At 36.6% G+C, this 15,900-nt stretch overlaps 1 protein-coding gene across 5 annotated transcripts in view; it reads left to right on the forward strand.

Moving 5' to 3' along the window:
• Nucleotides 1-15,900, forward strand: part of DNM3 (dynamin 3) — a 459,300-nt gene that overhangs the window by 59,120 nt on the left and 384,280 nt on the right. For all 5 annotated transcript variants that reach the window (XM_010984527.3, XM_010984524.3, XM_010984526.3 and 2 more), the window contains exon 2: nucleotides 10,594-10,667. In XM_010984527.3, coding sequence (XP_010982829.1) covers nucleotides 10,594-10,667 — 74 coding nt within the window. The remainder of the gene's footprint in view (nucleotides 1-10,593; nucleotides 10,668-15,900) is intronic.

The following is a 15,900-nucleotide window of genomic DNA, read 5'->3' on the forward strand; positions in this document are numbered from 1 at the left end:
TAAACTACCTAGGTACACTGTTACAAACTGAATCTAGTTTACCCTAAAGTCACATGCCTATGGCTAGCAAAAGATCATCAAAGATACTTGTTGTTATGAAGATGATATTTGGAACATCTGAAACAAATTCGGGTAATTAATTACAAAATAAATTTTAGGATAACTTACTATTTTTTTCTAAAAATAATGCTAATAATGATGATGGTGATAATGATAGCAGCTAACATTTTTCGATCACTTAGTATGTGCTAGGTGTTACTGTAAGAACTTCAGTCTTTCTATGATTTCAAAATGCAGAATCCTCTGAAAAACAAGTATTTTTGTAACTGATTTGGCAAAACCTAAGCACATTTACTAGCAAACTTTAGCTGAGTGTTGTGAAGCTATTCAGTTTGTCTTTATAACTCTGCTCGTGTGAATATGCATTTGTTTTACTATGGGAATATTTGTCTGTTTGATTCCAGGATGCTCCTTCAGATTTCACTACACAGTATAAGTTTCATGCATCATTTTACCTTTCTCAAGTCAGAAAAAAATTGAGTTGCATATTACATTTGGCCACCAGCAGATGAGGAGTTGTGTTATCTCCTCCCACCCCCCCACAACTTACAGATGAGTAACCTGAGCCAGTAAACAGATTCTGAATTTAAACCCAGGCATTTTAGTGCTAGAATCTGTGCTCTTAACCACGATGCTATGCTGCTTTAGAAAAAGGAATATTTGAAAGCCTTTCACAGAAATAATTATTTTGTTATCTATCGAATAAAACTCCAGTAAAGATAAATTCAGATTTGATAGGATTACTCCATTATTAGCTCTCTGTTCTGTTTCCTGTGTTAAATGCTATCTTAAACACTCATGGCCGTTGATTTTTTTTTTTTTTTTTTTTTTTAGTAGATTCTGCCAGCCTTGATTGTTTCATCGTCGACCTGACAATCTGTTCTCCTTTGGACTTCTTAAATTTTCAAAAGCTTGTGTGCTTGTTTTAAAGCACGCTGTTGGGTCTTAACAAGAAAGAGTAAACTTTGCTGCTGAGACAATGAAATTTTGAGGTGCTATATACGCTAAATAAAGAAGGAAGCCACCAAGCAGTTTAGTACAGCAGATAATTTGGACAGTAAAAGAAAAAAAAATTGTCACTTTAGCCATGCCCCTTAGTTTACTTATTGTTGGTGAGCATGTAGTTTACATATTATTCTTGATATATATATAAATGGGCAATATAGCCTAATGGATGTACTCAGAAGTATAGATAGAGAAAGTAATTCTTAATTTGCTCATTAATATGCCTTCTTTATTCAGCAGAATTTATTGAGTAGTAAGCAGGAATTTATTGAACCTCTTACGTGCTTCTAACAGCTACTTTTGGTACATTTTTGGACTTGGAGCTATTAACAATATTTTCCTAACTTTCAATGGGAATGTAGTTTCAAAGGTAACCTAAGGTAAGAAATAGCTAAATATTTGTGTTTTAAATACATATATGTATATATATCATCTATTAGATATTGGGTGCTTTTCCTTCTTAGTTTCTTAATCTTTAAAATTTTCATAGTCAATGTTACAGGAGCACAGAAAAAAGTCAATTAAATAGAGAAGAAAAACCATTTTTCAGGTAAGAAAATGAAACAATAGACCCACATACATGGTGCCTATATCTTTAATTATGATTGTGTATTTATTTTTTAAAATCACCCCTTAAAATATATGTTTCCAATAAATTCAGTTTTAATTCCTAGAATGCTGACTTTATTCGTTCACCAAGTCACCAATGAGACTTTCTTTGTGCCAGGTATTATGCCAAACACTGGCCTCACAGAAATGAGGTTCCTGTCCTAGGGAGCTTGCCTGGGGGAGGGGATGTGACTGGGGCTCATGGTATTTTGGAATTAAGAGTAGGAGCATCTAAATATACTGTCATTATCAGGAAGTGCTTCTCATAGAAAGCTGTGACAACATTCTATCTTTAAGGGTGAGATAGATAAAGAAAGGTTCTTCTGTAGAGGAGTCAATGCAAGAGTCTGAAATTAGTGTTAAGTCACTTGGGAACCAGATGTTCTGGGAATAAAAAGTTTGTGGAGGGGAATAATAGAAGAAGCTTCTAAAGTTCTAGGGAGGAACTGGATCCAAGGATACACTTAAAGCCTTCCTGGATAATTGGAAAATCTGGTTCCCATTGACAAAAATACCCCCCAAAACAAAAAACCCCTGTATAGTGCAGCTGTGGCTCTCTGTTCTGTTTTAGTGGAGAAACTGACCTGTACTTTTTGACTTTCAATTAAATACCATTTTTCCCCCCAAAGTCTCAGAAAAAGTGAAAGCAGAAGAGTAGAGTATTGGCTAGGGAAGCTCCTACTCTTATTTATACTCTCCTTTATCCCCCTGTGAAGGAACTGGTAATGCACATTCAGGACCAAGGACAGTAATTGGGCCACCTTTCTCCAAGTCATGCCTCGGTAGGGGAGGGGTTGAAGTGGGCTGCCTAGACCAGCCGTGCCCGAGTCACTGGGTAAGTGTTCTCTTGCCCTTGTTTCTCTCTGGGTGTGGTCTTGCACACATGGGCCTTTCCTAGCCATTGTGGTGTCAAAGTACAGAGGTCTGAGGTTCATGTATGGACTTCATGGAAAAGGGGAATGGGATGCCTTCCAGCTTCTTTGATTGCCAGCCTTTAGACTTCTCTCTCAACTAGGCCAATTGAAGGTTACATACGGTCCAGCCCATGTTTCCAGTGTTGTGAAGAGAACGTATTGGGGTTTGAGGCAAAGGCCATCTGACCTTGTCCTTTCCACATGCATCTCTTCTAGAAACTCTGCAGGAAGGGGTGACCGACAGGACTGAATGTTTAGCATCCTGGTTTCTCTTATTCTTCTTTGATCTGTAGCACATGTTATCAGTGGGGTAAGATTTCCTGGGAGGGGACAAAAATTGATTTTTTTGGGGAAAATATCTTACTCTTTATAAAGCACAGACATACATATAGTACATATACTGATATACAGCATACCTGTGGTATTGAATTTAATGGGGGAAATTTAATGGGGAAAAAAAGGTCTAATAAGGCTTCTTAGGTGCACAGTAGTAAAAAAAAGTAATGTTGAGAAACACTGTTCTAAAGCATGGTGTCTCTTTTTCTTTCTCATTCTCTTTGTTGGGCAGTACAAAGCTACTTCAGTGACTCACATGCCATCTCTTTTCTGGACTCATTGTGTTTTTTTGCTCTGCCATTCTCAGCCCATAGCTTTCATCTTCAAGGTTGCCTTGTGGTTTGAGATGGTTGCTGCAGCTCTGCCATCATGTATAACTGATGGGGAGAAGAAAGAGGAGGGAAGGGCGAAAGGTACACATTAGCTAAATTAGACCCTTTTAAAGGCACTATCTGTGATGTCACTCAACTACCTCTAGATCTAAATTACTGGCTAGAACTTAGTTATGTGGACACCCCATTTAGAAGGGAGGTGGGAAGTGTAATTTATTTATTTGCCTATTTAAGGGCACATTGCCATTTTCTACAAAATTGGGATTCTATTTATAAGAAATAACAGGCAAATGCATATTGGACAAGCAACCAACAGTCCCTTTAGTTGTCCGTTTGTCATCCATTTGCATGGCAGCTATGCAGGGTACAGTATAATCTGTGATTTGAAATCGAACAGCAGCTAAGTGCCTCTGCTTGATGCTGGGACTCGTAAATCTGGTGGATTAAATTCTTGAACAAGCTGACTTTGGGAATAAGTAGATAAAAATGGATTAAATAAAAATTTAAAAATCAAATAAAAATATGAAAAGATTAAGTTCCTAAGAGTGTTTCCTGGTGGGGAAACACATGGTATTTGTAAGCTGAGAACTGGTTTCTTCATTCGATTTACAGATCTCTGACTCAGAAACTTTTGCATTTTGAATGTAGCAGTGGGACCCATTAATTATTGGTTAATTATATTTAATGAAAACATACTGCTTAGAAATCTTGAGTTTTGTGAATGAAAGGTAAATATTGAAGTTTCTTAGATATTAGTTAAAAAAAAGCATTGTGTTTCTTGCATTTGGATTTGCAACTCTGTTTTTCAAACAAAATGATGGTGGCATTTATTGAATGCCTCAAATTATAGAGTAACTGATAGCAGCAAAATGATCTTTTACAAATCTGTAAGTGCTAATATTTTTACCGTGTGCCAAGAATTTAGGAGGAAAAAGGAAACTGCAGTGGAAAATTTCCAATTAAATGTGTGGATTTTGGCATAATTACTTCCTTCAGCAATTAAAGTGGCATTGTAATGGCTGGCAAAGCTCCGAGATTTGGGCACGCAAACACAAAGCCATTTTAACAGTGCCATTGTGTTCAGCGTGTGGAATACATGACCTCAGTGCTTCTTGGGGCAGGAGGTAGGCAGTATTTGGCAGTAACCTGTCTGTGTGTTTCTCCCTGTCCCTCTTTTCTTTTTTTCTCTGTCTCTTTTAAAAATTAGGTTATCATTTTGAAGGACTGTGAGATAATAATCCTACAGGGATTCTTTTGGAGCACAAAAAATTACAATTTGAGGATAATTTTTGGAAGAGACTTCTCTGTTTTTAAGGAAGGATTTTTAAAAGTATACTGGCTCTTGGATTTTTAAAAACATTGTTTCTTTCAAGTTCTATTCTGTGTCTTTAAACATTCAGCAATGTGGGTCCCCTTGATATTCTGTATTTTGTACTTTGAATCCTATTAGATTTTAAGCATTCAAAATAAAAAATGTTAATTTAAATGACTTCAACTTTCAGTTGCTATCTTGCCTGTTCTTTCTGTCCATGTAAAACGCGACTTAGTTGTCTGCCTATTGGGGAATCAGATATGGGAATGTTTTCCTTCCGTGCTTTGAATATGTGAGGAAATGAGAAGACATCCTAAAAGAGTAGGTAGAAAGTGTTAAAATATTTAATTCTTGGGCCCTGAAGAAGACACTGGGGGGAACACAGAGGTGAGGGAGTACGCGTGTAAATAGACCAGTGTGACTGGTGCACGCTCAGAGCTTAGATAGAGGCAAGTACAGGGGGATTTCAAAGAAGGCTTGAGAATTAAATAGGAGTTGGCTAGAGGGAGAAGTGTGGGGAGAGCATCCCATAAGGGGAGCATGGAATCTGTCAAGGAACGTTCCTGAGAGTGAGGTGAACACAGAAACTTCCCCTAAGGGGCAAGACTTTTTTCTGCTTTATTTACAGTTTGGATTTCATGCTAAAGATAATGGGGAGATTTTTAATGATTCAGAGTCTGGAAATGATGTGATGGGACTTACGATACTGTTGAGGTTGGACTGGAGAGTGCTCAAACTGGATGCAGGGAAATTATTTGGGAGATTATTGTGGTAGTCTGTGTGAGAGTTGGGTGGCACCTGGAGTTGTGATTCAAGTAGAGAAGAGAGGATGCATTTAAGGGATATGAAAGTAGAATCAGCAGGACTTGGTGACCAATGTGGAGCATGAAGACAGAGGAAGATGGTGGGTGGATGACTTCCAGGTACTTGGCTTGGCTGACAGATACGAATGGCTGATGATGTGTATTGTGATTGAGAACAAAGGAGAAACATGTCAAATAGATGATAACAAGTTGAATTGTAGAGACTGGGTGTGACACATCTAAGTGAAGATGTCTAAGAGGCTAGTGACTTTGGGGATACCTCTGACTTCTGGTATTTGACTTATTTCTCTGAGGACTCCTTCTCAGTCTCTTAGGTCTACTTCCTTCAGGTGCTCATTAAGTGTTGGTAATTTCCAGAGTCCATATTCATCACTCTTCTCCACTCCGTTCCTGCTCACTTGTTCTCTTGGCTTCAGCAGCCTGCTCTGTTGAGGGCTCACAAATTATTATCTCTACACTTAACCCTGAGTTGTAGTTACTCACTCTAACTTAATTGTCTTAATCTGAATATTCTCCAGGTATCTAAAGATCAACATAGCCTCATCTCCTATTCCTTTTACAGTGTAGGGTAGTCTAATGCTCAAGAGTACAGATGATAGAGTTACACTTTCTCGGTTTGAGTCCTCGATCTGTCACTTACTAGCTTTGTGACTGTGAGAAAATTATGTAGCCTGTCTGTGCCTCAGTGTCTTCATCTATGAAGTGAGAATAACAATAGTACCTGCCTCATAATAGGGTTGTTACGAAGATCAAATAAGAACGGTGCCTGGCGCGTGGGAGACACAATATAAACATCAACTATAACCAGATCTTTCTATATTGCCTATTCTGGTTAATGGCACTGCTGTTCAACCAGCTCCCCAAACCAGAAATGTGAGATTTATCTTAACTCCACCATATCATTTCATTCCACATCAAAGCGACATAAAGTCCTGTCAGTTGTCCATTCTCTCTGTTGTCTTCTCTCCATCTCCACCATCACTGCCCTGGATAAAGTCTCCTTCTGCCTCCTTCTCTAGACACTTCTCCACCTCATCCTGACCTTTCTTTACCATTTACAGTTCCTTACTGTTCTGTGTTATGTAGATCTTCTATGTCCTTGCACATCCTGATCCCCTGTGGAATGCCTCCTGTCTCTCTGGAATAGTTTCTGGCTGGTCCCCCAAGCGGAATAGATTATTCTCTGCTCCATGTCAATACTTCACCTTGTGTGGAGCTTAAATGTAGTACCTGTCATGCTTATTGTAATCATTTGCATGTTGTTCCCCCCTAAGACTATTTGGTTTGAATGAATCAACTACTTGAATTAACTCATTGGAGGATATGAGTTACACCTCTTGGCTTCAGTCAAGGGCAGATGTTAAACATTTATTTATTGAGCAGATCATCTGGTTTGTCATCATTTACATCTGTATTGAACAAAAACATCTCTGTAGTTACTTTATTTGCTGCTAAGAGGAGAAAGTTCCTTTTAGCTTTGTTAATAAAGTGCTCGCTCCATTCAGTCTTCCAAAAGTTAATCCTTTCCTGGTGGAGCAGTAATATTTCTTGGTAATTAAGTTTCTGGAAGAGCCAATAAAAAATATTATCAAGATGGTCCTTAGACTATAGCATGGGAACTGTTCTCTACTTTTTGTGTAGGAATCAGGAAGCCATGAAAGAGCATTGACCTACTGTCTGAAGACCAGCTGTTAAGACCGTGTAGGCAAATGCTTTATTGAGGCGGGTTGAGAGAGAAGAAGGCGTTTGAGTTGTAGCTGCTATGTGGCATTGAGAGGGAAGCAATACTCCTGCCTTAAAATTTGTACAGTCCAATCATAAATGAGGCATTCAGGGAAAAGAAAGGAGTTAATTTTACACTGCTTAGTCTCCAGATTTCTCTTCCCACTCTACCCTGAAGGTCCATTTTGGAGGAAAATGTCACACAAATTTAAATCCACAGTAGCAATAAAGGCACAATCATTATTTTTTCTGCATTAATTTAGCAGAAAGTAATTTTTCCATAAGATGTACTTACAGGAGAACCAACCACCTATTGCACAGAAAGTAGTAAAATTCAAGTGGATGGTGGCACTCAATGGCTAATGAGTTATTCATGCTTGTTTGTATCAGTGCCTTGGCTCCCTGTTAGAGGCCGGAGTAAGGAACTGACCTTTCCAAACCAGTGCAGCTGGGCAACACCAAGGGTGTTCAGGTGGAGTCTGAGGCTCCTCACCTCCAAATTCATTCATGAAATGTTAAAAATTATCTGCAAAGACTTTTTTTTTTAAGATGAGAGAATGCTAAACTATCAGGGAAAACACTCTGTGGCTATATATTGTAAAAATAATAATTACTACTTTTTTCTATAATTCTTTGGTTTCTTAAAAGTTGCCATATGTTGCATTTCTTTTGATTCAGAAGATTATCTCATTAGTAGCAAAAGAAACAGGTTTAGAGAATTTTGCCCATTCAGTGGCAGAACGGGGGCTCAAAGCTAGGTTTTCTGTGCATCATTTGAGGGCTTGCCTCCTTAAGACTCAGAGCAGGGATGTGCTGGGCATGTGGTTTTCATGCTCCTGGACCATCAGAATGATGTGAACCTTCAGGGTGAATCTTCAGATTAGTCACCCATTCCTCAGTGGAGAGGAGTTTCTCTCTCATGCTTTGTGGTGCTCAGATACTCCTGTGAAATCTGAAGAGACTTCCAAACAGCAGGATTTGGTTACCAAATCTTTTGACCTTTGGTGAGAATGTATGTTTTGGAGGTATGCCTGGTGAGAGCCATGAAGGGGGCCAGTAAGTGTAAGTCAGTAAGGAGACTGGATACCTGAAGCTGTTTATTACTCTTAATGCAAAGTTCTGTTTGCTTAATAAAAAAAAAAAGTAGGGAAATGTGTTAACTGTATCTATAGGCTCACTTTTTAGCCAAACATATGATAATTATTTGTTATTTAAAATGTTTGATACCTTCTATTTTGCTTTAATAATTGGGATTGTTACTAAATCAACATTATAAAGATATGGTCCTAAGCCTGAACTGAAACAGATCCGGACATGAAGGTACTAAGTACCTAAACCTCCTTCCTTCCTTCTTCCTTCCCTCCTCCTTTCCTTCTTTCTTTTCTACATCTTTTTTTTTTTAATTTAAACAAAATATTATTGATTTCTTAAATGGCATTATTCAGATGTTTAAGACCTGTATATTTCTACTTGGCATCTACATATTGTAAAACCTCATTCATGGTCCTAGTAACTCAAACAGATGGCCTTCAGCTCTTTGCTCTGGAGTTTTGTTTTGTTTCCCTTTATCCATTTCGATTCTCAAATTAACTTCTTCCTTTTTAGTTCTAGGCACAGAGTAGATGCTCTCCTTGCTTTGATTAAATTTTAAGTGATTACTGAAACCATCTAAGCTAGCAGATACTCTAATATAGTTCCTGGAGAGTATTAAAAGAGTATTTAATTATATGTATTTAGATATTTTCAAAAAGAGAGTTGGTCTCTCTTTTCTGAACTCCACTGTAGTTTATCTGCTCTCGTCTTAATGGTTTTCTATGTGTATATATGTTTTTATTTTCCCATTAGATTTCATATTCCTGGTGTCTAATTAGTGTAGCCAAAGCCCACAGCATCTCCCTAGCACTTCTTAGTTTTTCAGTGAATTTTTTTGATGAATAAATAATAATATTTCAGGTGACATTTTTTTAGAGCAAAACCAGGTCTATAATTTCATTATTCTGTTTTAGTCATAAACAGTGACATTGCAAGTGAATCTTAGCCCTTGGAGTCAAGGAGTAAAGTCAAAACTCAGCTTAGAGGCAGTCTGTTTTTACATTAGCACTTGGAAAATAAATTAGTTGTAAGTAGGGGAAATTTTGCTTTATTTTATCTATATAACTCTCTTTTCCACAGTATTAGTGGAGCTAGATAGAGCCTTGGGGGTTTTTGCAGCATTCTCACTGGCCTTTACCAATTGTTTAAGCTGCTGTTCACTGAAATCCCATCTGTGTTGAAGCTCTGTTCTGCCAATTTTTCCTACAAAACTCATACTATGCCCCATGCCGTGACTACTCACTAAATTGTTGAGTAACACATCCCAGCTTAAGGCCGGCCAGTGTTTCTTAAAGAGCACAAGTCCCCTGCGCTTTTTAAGAATATAGATGCCACACATCTCCTGAACATTCTGAATCTGTAGGTTCAGGACGTATCCTTGGCTTCTCATGGTCCTAGAATCGCTTCTTGGAAACCGTTGCCATTGAGTCAGACATTTATTTTGAATGGAATTCTGGGACTTTTAAAATGATGATTCTTCTAAAAATTGTGAAGCATTCTAAATGTGTTTAAAAACTGTGTTATAGGTATATTTATGAATTCTTTGACATTGCAGAATCAGTACTGATTTATGTGGCATTACAGATGTAATTATAAAATACTTTCTTTGCTGCAAGTTTATTGATCTAGTGTATATTAACATGCCATTTTAAACACAATTTTTATTCATTAAAAAACCTCATTTCTAATAATAAAACTCCCATCTATTAGGAATGAAAACAAACCTCAAATTGCAATATTTTTTTTCTGCTGTTAATTTCTACATACACGATATTTACCTGCATTTAATCCCACATTTTATGTGTGACCTTTTATTGGAGAAAAATTTTCAGTATTTAAAATGAAGGTTATCTGCCTTCTTAGCACAGTAGGCAGCACGTCAATCTCATAAGGTGAAGGTACATAAATAAAATTTAAAAAAGTAAAATGAAGGTACAATCTAAGATGCCTTTATTACCTCTAGTAATGGTCCATATTTGGTGCTAATATTGATCTTGAAGTTGGATAGTGCTGAATTTTTTGATTATTGAAGAGTCTAAGGATTAATTTCAAATGTTTTTTTTATAAATGTTGGTTCTCTGAAAATTAAAATGAACTGACAATACACAGTAATTTAATGCAGACTTCTATTAATTACAGCTAAATGAATGGTTACATAGCCCAGTGAGGTCATTATGATAATACATGTGGATTTATATTCAATATAAGGACCTTTACCCACCCTCCTTTTTAATTTTACAAATGCATCTTTTATAAGAGGAGTCTAGCATTCTTTAGAATGTGATGCATTGAAAGGTTGGGAATTAGGAGAATTACTGTGGAACTTATAAATTTATGGGTGATTAGAATTCCTCACAATGCCTTAATCGATTTTTTCTTTTTTTTAGGGACTTTCTCCCTCGAGGGTCGGGCATTGTAACGAGAAGGCCTCTTGTGCTGCAGCTTGTTACTTCCAAAGCAGGTAATGACTGAGGATGTTTGCCACATGGCTGAGAGTGTCTCGGGGTACCTGTTGCCTCCATTCCTGGGTGCTGGGTTGTAGCAACAGAAGCATTTTTGTGATCACTCTGCTGTGGGTAGCTACCTATATTTCTCTCCAAAATGCTCCCTTCTTCATTGCTTTTTGAACTTCTATTACATTAAAAGGAGAGTCTCATTTGCATATAGACTTTAAACATCTGCTATTTTTTGTGCCTAGAAGATATTTTCCCATTGTAATACATCTGTATAATTTTACAGCGTGACATAATAACCCTTTGGTATACTTCCTTCCTGCTTGTGCATGTGTGCGTGTGTGTGTGTGTCTGGGAATTTTTAAAAAGTAATTTAACATCCATCTAATATCTGCATGCATATGTATAGTGTATGTATACCAGTGTCTGTATTTATGGCCATATCTGTATTTAGATCTAATGTGCTGTTTTTGCCCCTCTCTTTAACACCATGACAATTTGATGGACAAATGAGCTTTGTTTTCACTTTAAATTCTTAGTAACTGGTGATGTTGATTTTTTGTGTGTGTTTATTTGGTGTTTCTATTTCTTTTTTTGTGAATTGGCTAATTTTATCTTTCCTTATTTCTTTTTGACAATTTTACTACTTTTTCTAACAATTTCTTCAAATGCTTAAGATTGAAGCACTCATAAAGATCGTGCCTCATAATGTGCAAAAACCAAGGTCATGGAAGTTTACCCTTATGCTTTCTTCTAGGAATTTTATAGTTTTGTCCTTAGGTTTAGGTGTTTGATGCATTTTAAGTTAATTTTTATATATGGTGTAGGGTGAGAGCCCAACTTCCTTTCTGCATGTGGACATCCAGTTGTCTCAGCACCATTTGTTGAAAATACTATTCTTTCTCCATTGTATGTTTTTGGCACTCTTGTTGAAAATCATTTGGGCATGGATATATGGGTTTATTTCTGGACTCCCAGTTCTATTCAGTTGATCTATATGTCTGTATTTGTGCCTGTACCATACTGTCTTAGTTACCCTTGCATTGTGCTAAGTTTTGTAAATGGTAAGTATGTATTTATCTACTTTGTTCTTCTTTTTCAAAGTTGTTTTGGCTATCCTGATTCCTGTGAAATTCTATGTGAGTTTGAGAATCACTTTGTTTTATACCAGGAATGCAAGATTGATTAACGTCTGAAAATCAAGTAATGTAGTGTATCATATCCATAGAATGAAAACAAAAATCGCAGGATCATCTCAATAGTCTTAGAGAAAAGCATCTAGGAAAATCTCATACCCCATTATGAAACAGTTTCCTCAACTTGATAATGGACATGTATGAAAAACAGCTACCATCATACTCAATCGTGGAAGACTGAATGTTTTCCCTGTAAGACTGGAGACAAGATAAGGATGTTCACTCTTGCCACTTCTGTTCAATGCTGTGCTAGAGGTTCTAGCCAGGGCAATTGGGCAAGAGAAAAAAAAAAATAGAAGACATCCATATTGGAGAGTATAGAGTAAAATTATCTCTATTTGCAGATGATATGAGCAAGTAGGTTGACATTCCTAAGGAATTCACTAAAAAACTATTTGAACTGATAAATGAGTACAGGTTGCAGGGTAAAAGATAAAGATATCAAAATCAGTTGGATTTCTATCCACTTGCAATGTACAATCAAAAAATTCAAACAATTTAATTTACAAGAGCATCAAAAAGAATACACTACTTAGGGGTCGCTGTCTCTCTTGCCTTTTGAGAAGGCCCGCACTCTGTCTGTGGAGTATGTATCTGCCTTTACTTTAACCACTCAACCCCCATGTACATCTCTCTAAATAAATCTACTTCTACTTAAAAAAAAAAGATACAGTACTTAAGAATAAATTCAACAAAAGAAGTACAAAACTAATACTCTGAAAATTAGAAAACATTATAGAAAGAAATTAAAGAATAGCTAAATAATTGGAAAAACATCCCATGTTCACTGATTGGAAGACTTAATGTTAAGATGGCAATACTTCTCTATACTTAAAGTGGATCGACAGCTTCAATGCAATCCCCATCACAATCCAGCTGGCTTTTTTGGTAGAAACTGTAGATATTTTTAACCATTTCTTAACATAAAAAAAAAAAAATCTGAGTTTAATCCAAAGGAATGGACTCAAATGCTGTCACTTGGAAAAAGTAAATTGCGTACAAATCTACAATGCACCAGCTTCTATTCTAAGATACAGGAGTGACTCTGGAGATATAGGAGTGACTAGGATAAACTCTGTCCCCTTCTGGTGATTTATATTCTGGTTATGTAATTTTTAATGTACAGAAGTTTTATTCTTCAAGGTTGTAAAATTGATACATTTATGTTTAACAAAAAGTAAATGTTTAGTATAATTTTTTTCCTTTTCATACTTAAAAAATTTTTTTTAACATTTAGGTCTGAAATTGATTTTCACTTATGCTGAAGTATTTTTTTTCTAAAAAATCTCCTTTAACTTATATTCTTACTGCCATCTACTTCTGAATATCTTTTCTGTTTTATTATGCCAGTAATACAGTGTGTAACTTTTAACGGTTTATAATTTGCTTTAATGTCTATCAGGGCTATAGTCCTCCTCCAATTATTTATTTTTATTTAGGGGTTCTTTTCTGTTTGTGACAAAGTTCAGAATAATTTCGTAAAGACAAAACTATTGCCACTAGGGTTATTTTAACTTCAGTAGATTCATTAGGGAATAATCAGTATCTTTAAAATATTCCCTTTTTTTTCCAACCCAGGGACTGGCTATATTTTTTATTTGCTCAAATCTTTATTTTTTTTTAGGAAAATTCTTGATGGTCTTTATACAGTGTCCATGCATTTCTAGTTAGGATGTTCATATTTGTTTTTTTTTTTTTTTTTTTTATTCTTGTGGTTTGGTTTTTTTCCATTATATTTTCTAACTTGTAATTGCAGATCTATTTTTAATTTTAATTTTTAAATTAACCACCTTACTCTGCATTTGACAGACTGAAATATTTTAATTGATTCTCTTGGGTATTTTAGTTAAATAGTAATTTCATTTGCATTTCTTAATTTATTCAACAAATACTTACCATGCAAATACTGAGATGGCTGAGAAAAGAGATGTATTGACGAGAATATTAATAAGCTCCATTGCAGTGGGGGCTTTTTGTTGGGTATTGCCATGGGAAAGATATTCTTACATGTTGAGCTCCTTTGAGAAGGTGCATCACATGCTTTCCTCTTTATACCCTTTCGTCAAGTCTTCCAATCTTGTCCTTTCTAAGCCCCTGGCATTTCTTTTATTACTTCCCATTAATCAGTGAGGCTCATACCTCATGTCCCTCCTCTCTCTTCATGTGAAGTAGACTAAAAATTATTTCCTCAGGAAAAACTTACTGTCCTCACAAACCTTCAGGAACCTCAAAAGGGGGCTTTTGCATTGCAGCACCTGTTTTAGCTGATGCCAGCTGAGAGCTGCCCTCCCCTCAGCACTTTTGTTTTACCCTAAAGGCACTGTTCATAGGAAAGTCTGGGGTATGAATACAGGCATGGGTTGATGCAAGACTAGCAAAATGGCAAAAAGAAGCAAGAGGGGGATATATTGTCACTGCTCATTTAGTTTACGGGTGCTTTCAGATCCTAACTGGGATAAGTTCCACAAATACCACTCTCAGTAGATTCATTCATTCAACCAATGTTTATTGAGTGATTCCTGTGTACCAGGCAAATATCCCTGTCATCATGGAGCTTATATTCTTGGGGAGAAACCAACAATAAGCAAAAAAAAAAAAAAAAAAAAAAAGAATGTTAGGTGATGAAAAAAGTGAGCATTCAAGCCATGACGATATTTGTGTAAGCACAGGGAAGTTAGAAAATTCTAAGATGGGATCTGCTTATGTGTTTGAAGTTTAGGAGGCTAGTAGGTCTGGAGGTGGAGTGAGTTTGGAGGGGCAGTAGAAGACAGGGTAAGGAGAGACAGTGTTGTTGACACAAGAATAAAGCTGACTGGTAGGGCCTTGTAGGCCAGGGACCTTGAAAGGGAACACGATAGGAGGATTAGAGCTTTAAAGTGGGTGCTGTTGACTGTAAGAGAAGGAAATGATAGAGTGATTCAGGGATTGGGGAGTGGGTTAATACTTCCTTCATTCATGAGGAGGGTGGAGGGACACGTCTTCTGTTGCACCCAAGTGGAAAGAGGAAAATGTGGGGGAAACTGTAGGTAAATCTAGTTGTAATGAATTCCTCGTTTGATGACTTTGTTTTCTCTAGGAGAAGTAGGAGACAAAGTATAATGATTATTTTATCTTTTTATTTCCATTAGCATGTCTCTCCTTTCTCTTTAATGCCCTATTACATTGGCCAGGACTTCCAGAACCATGTTGTGTTCGTAGTGTGATGAAAATGCTGCTTGTGTTAAGTTATGCATATATTACTTACTGTTTGTTTTTCTTGGTAAGGAACTATTTTATTCCTAATTTTTGAAAGATTTAAAAAATCAAGTAATTAGGTATATAACTTTATTGAGTGCCATTTTGGCATTTATTTATTTAAAATTATTTATTTTTTAAATTAAAAATTTTTATTTTGGGGATGCGGGATGTAATTAAGTTTATTTATTTATTTCTTAATGGAGGTTCATGGGGATTGAACCCAGGACATTGTGCATGCTGAGCACAGTGCTCTACCACTGAGCTATACCCTTTCCCCACTCTTTTGGCATTTACTGAGATGATCTTTTAAAGAACTCATATGTTCATCCTTACATTTACAGATTTCTTATTTAAGCATCCTTACATTCCTAAGATATACTTGATTATAGTAACTTATTCTTTAACTGTTTTGTAAGTTAATTCCACTGATTTATTTAGGTTATTTACATTCCTTTCTCTGTCTGCACATGTATTGTTGTGGAGTTATCAAATGAAAGCTATGTAAGTCAGCACAAAATGGAGTAACTCTGTCTCTGTCTTTTGACTTTCTTCTACTAGCTTTTGGCACTCTTAAAAACCCAGTGATGCATTTTGGTTTCTGTTTCCAATTAAGGAGGTCTGCTAGCCTGGCTTTTTACAAGGGGTTGTCCTTTGCCTCAGGGGTTCAGAGACTGCAGCTGTGGGCAGTATGAGCCTGGGCAGGGAGACTTGAGGCTGTGGTTGTGCTGGGTCCAGGGGCAGGCATGGGTGTCATGCAGGTAGGGAGTATGCAAAACCATGTGGATACTTAGTGTTCTGAAGGAGAGAT

The sequence above is a fragment of the Camelus dromedarius genome, chromosome 23, assembly GCF_036321535.1.
Source record: "Camelus dromedarius isolate mCamDro1 chromosome 23, mCamDro1.pat, whole genome shotgun sequence".
Classification (NCBI taxonomy): Eukaryota; Metazoa; Chordata; class Mammalia; order Artiodactyla; family Camelidae; genus Camelus; species Camelus dromedarius.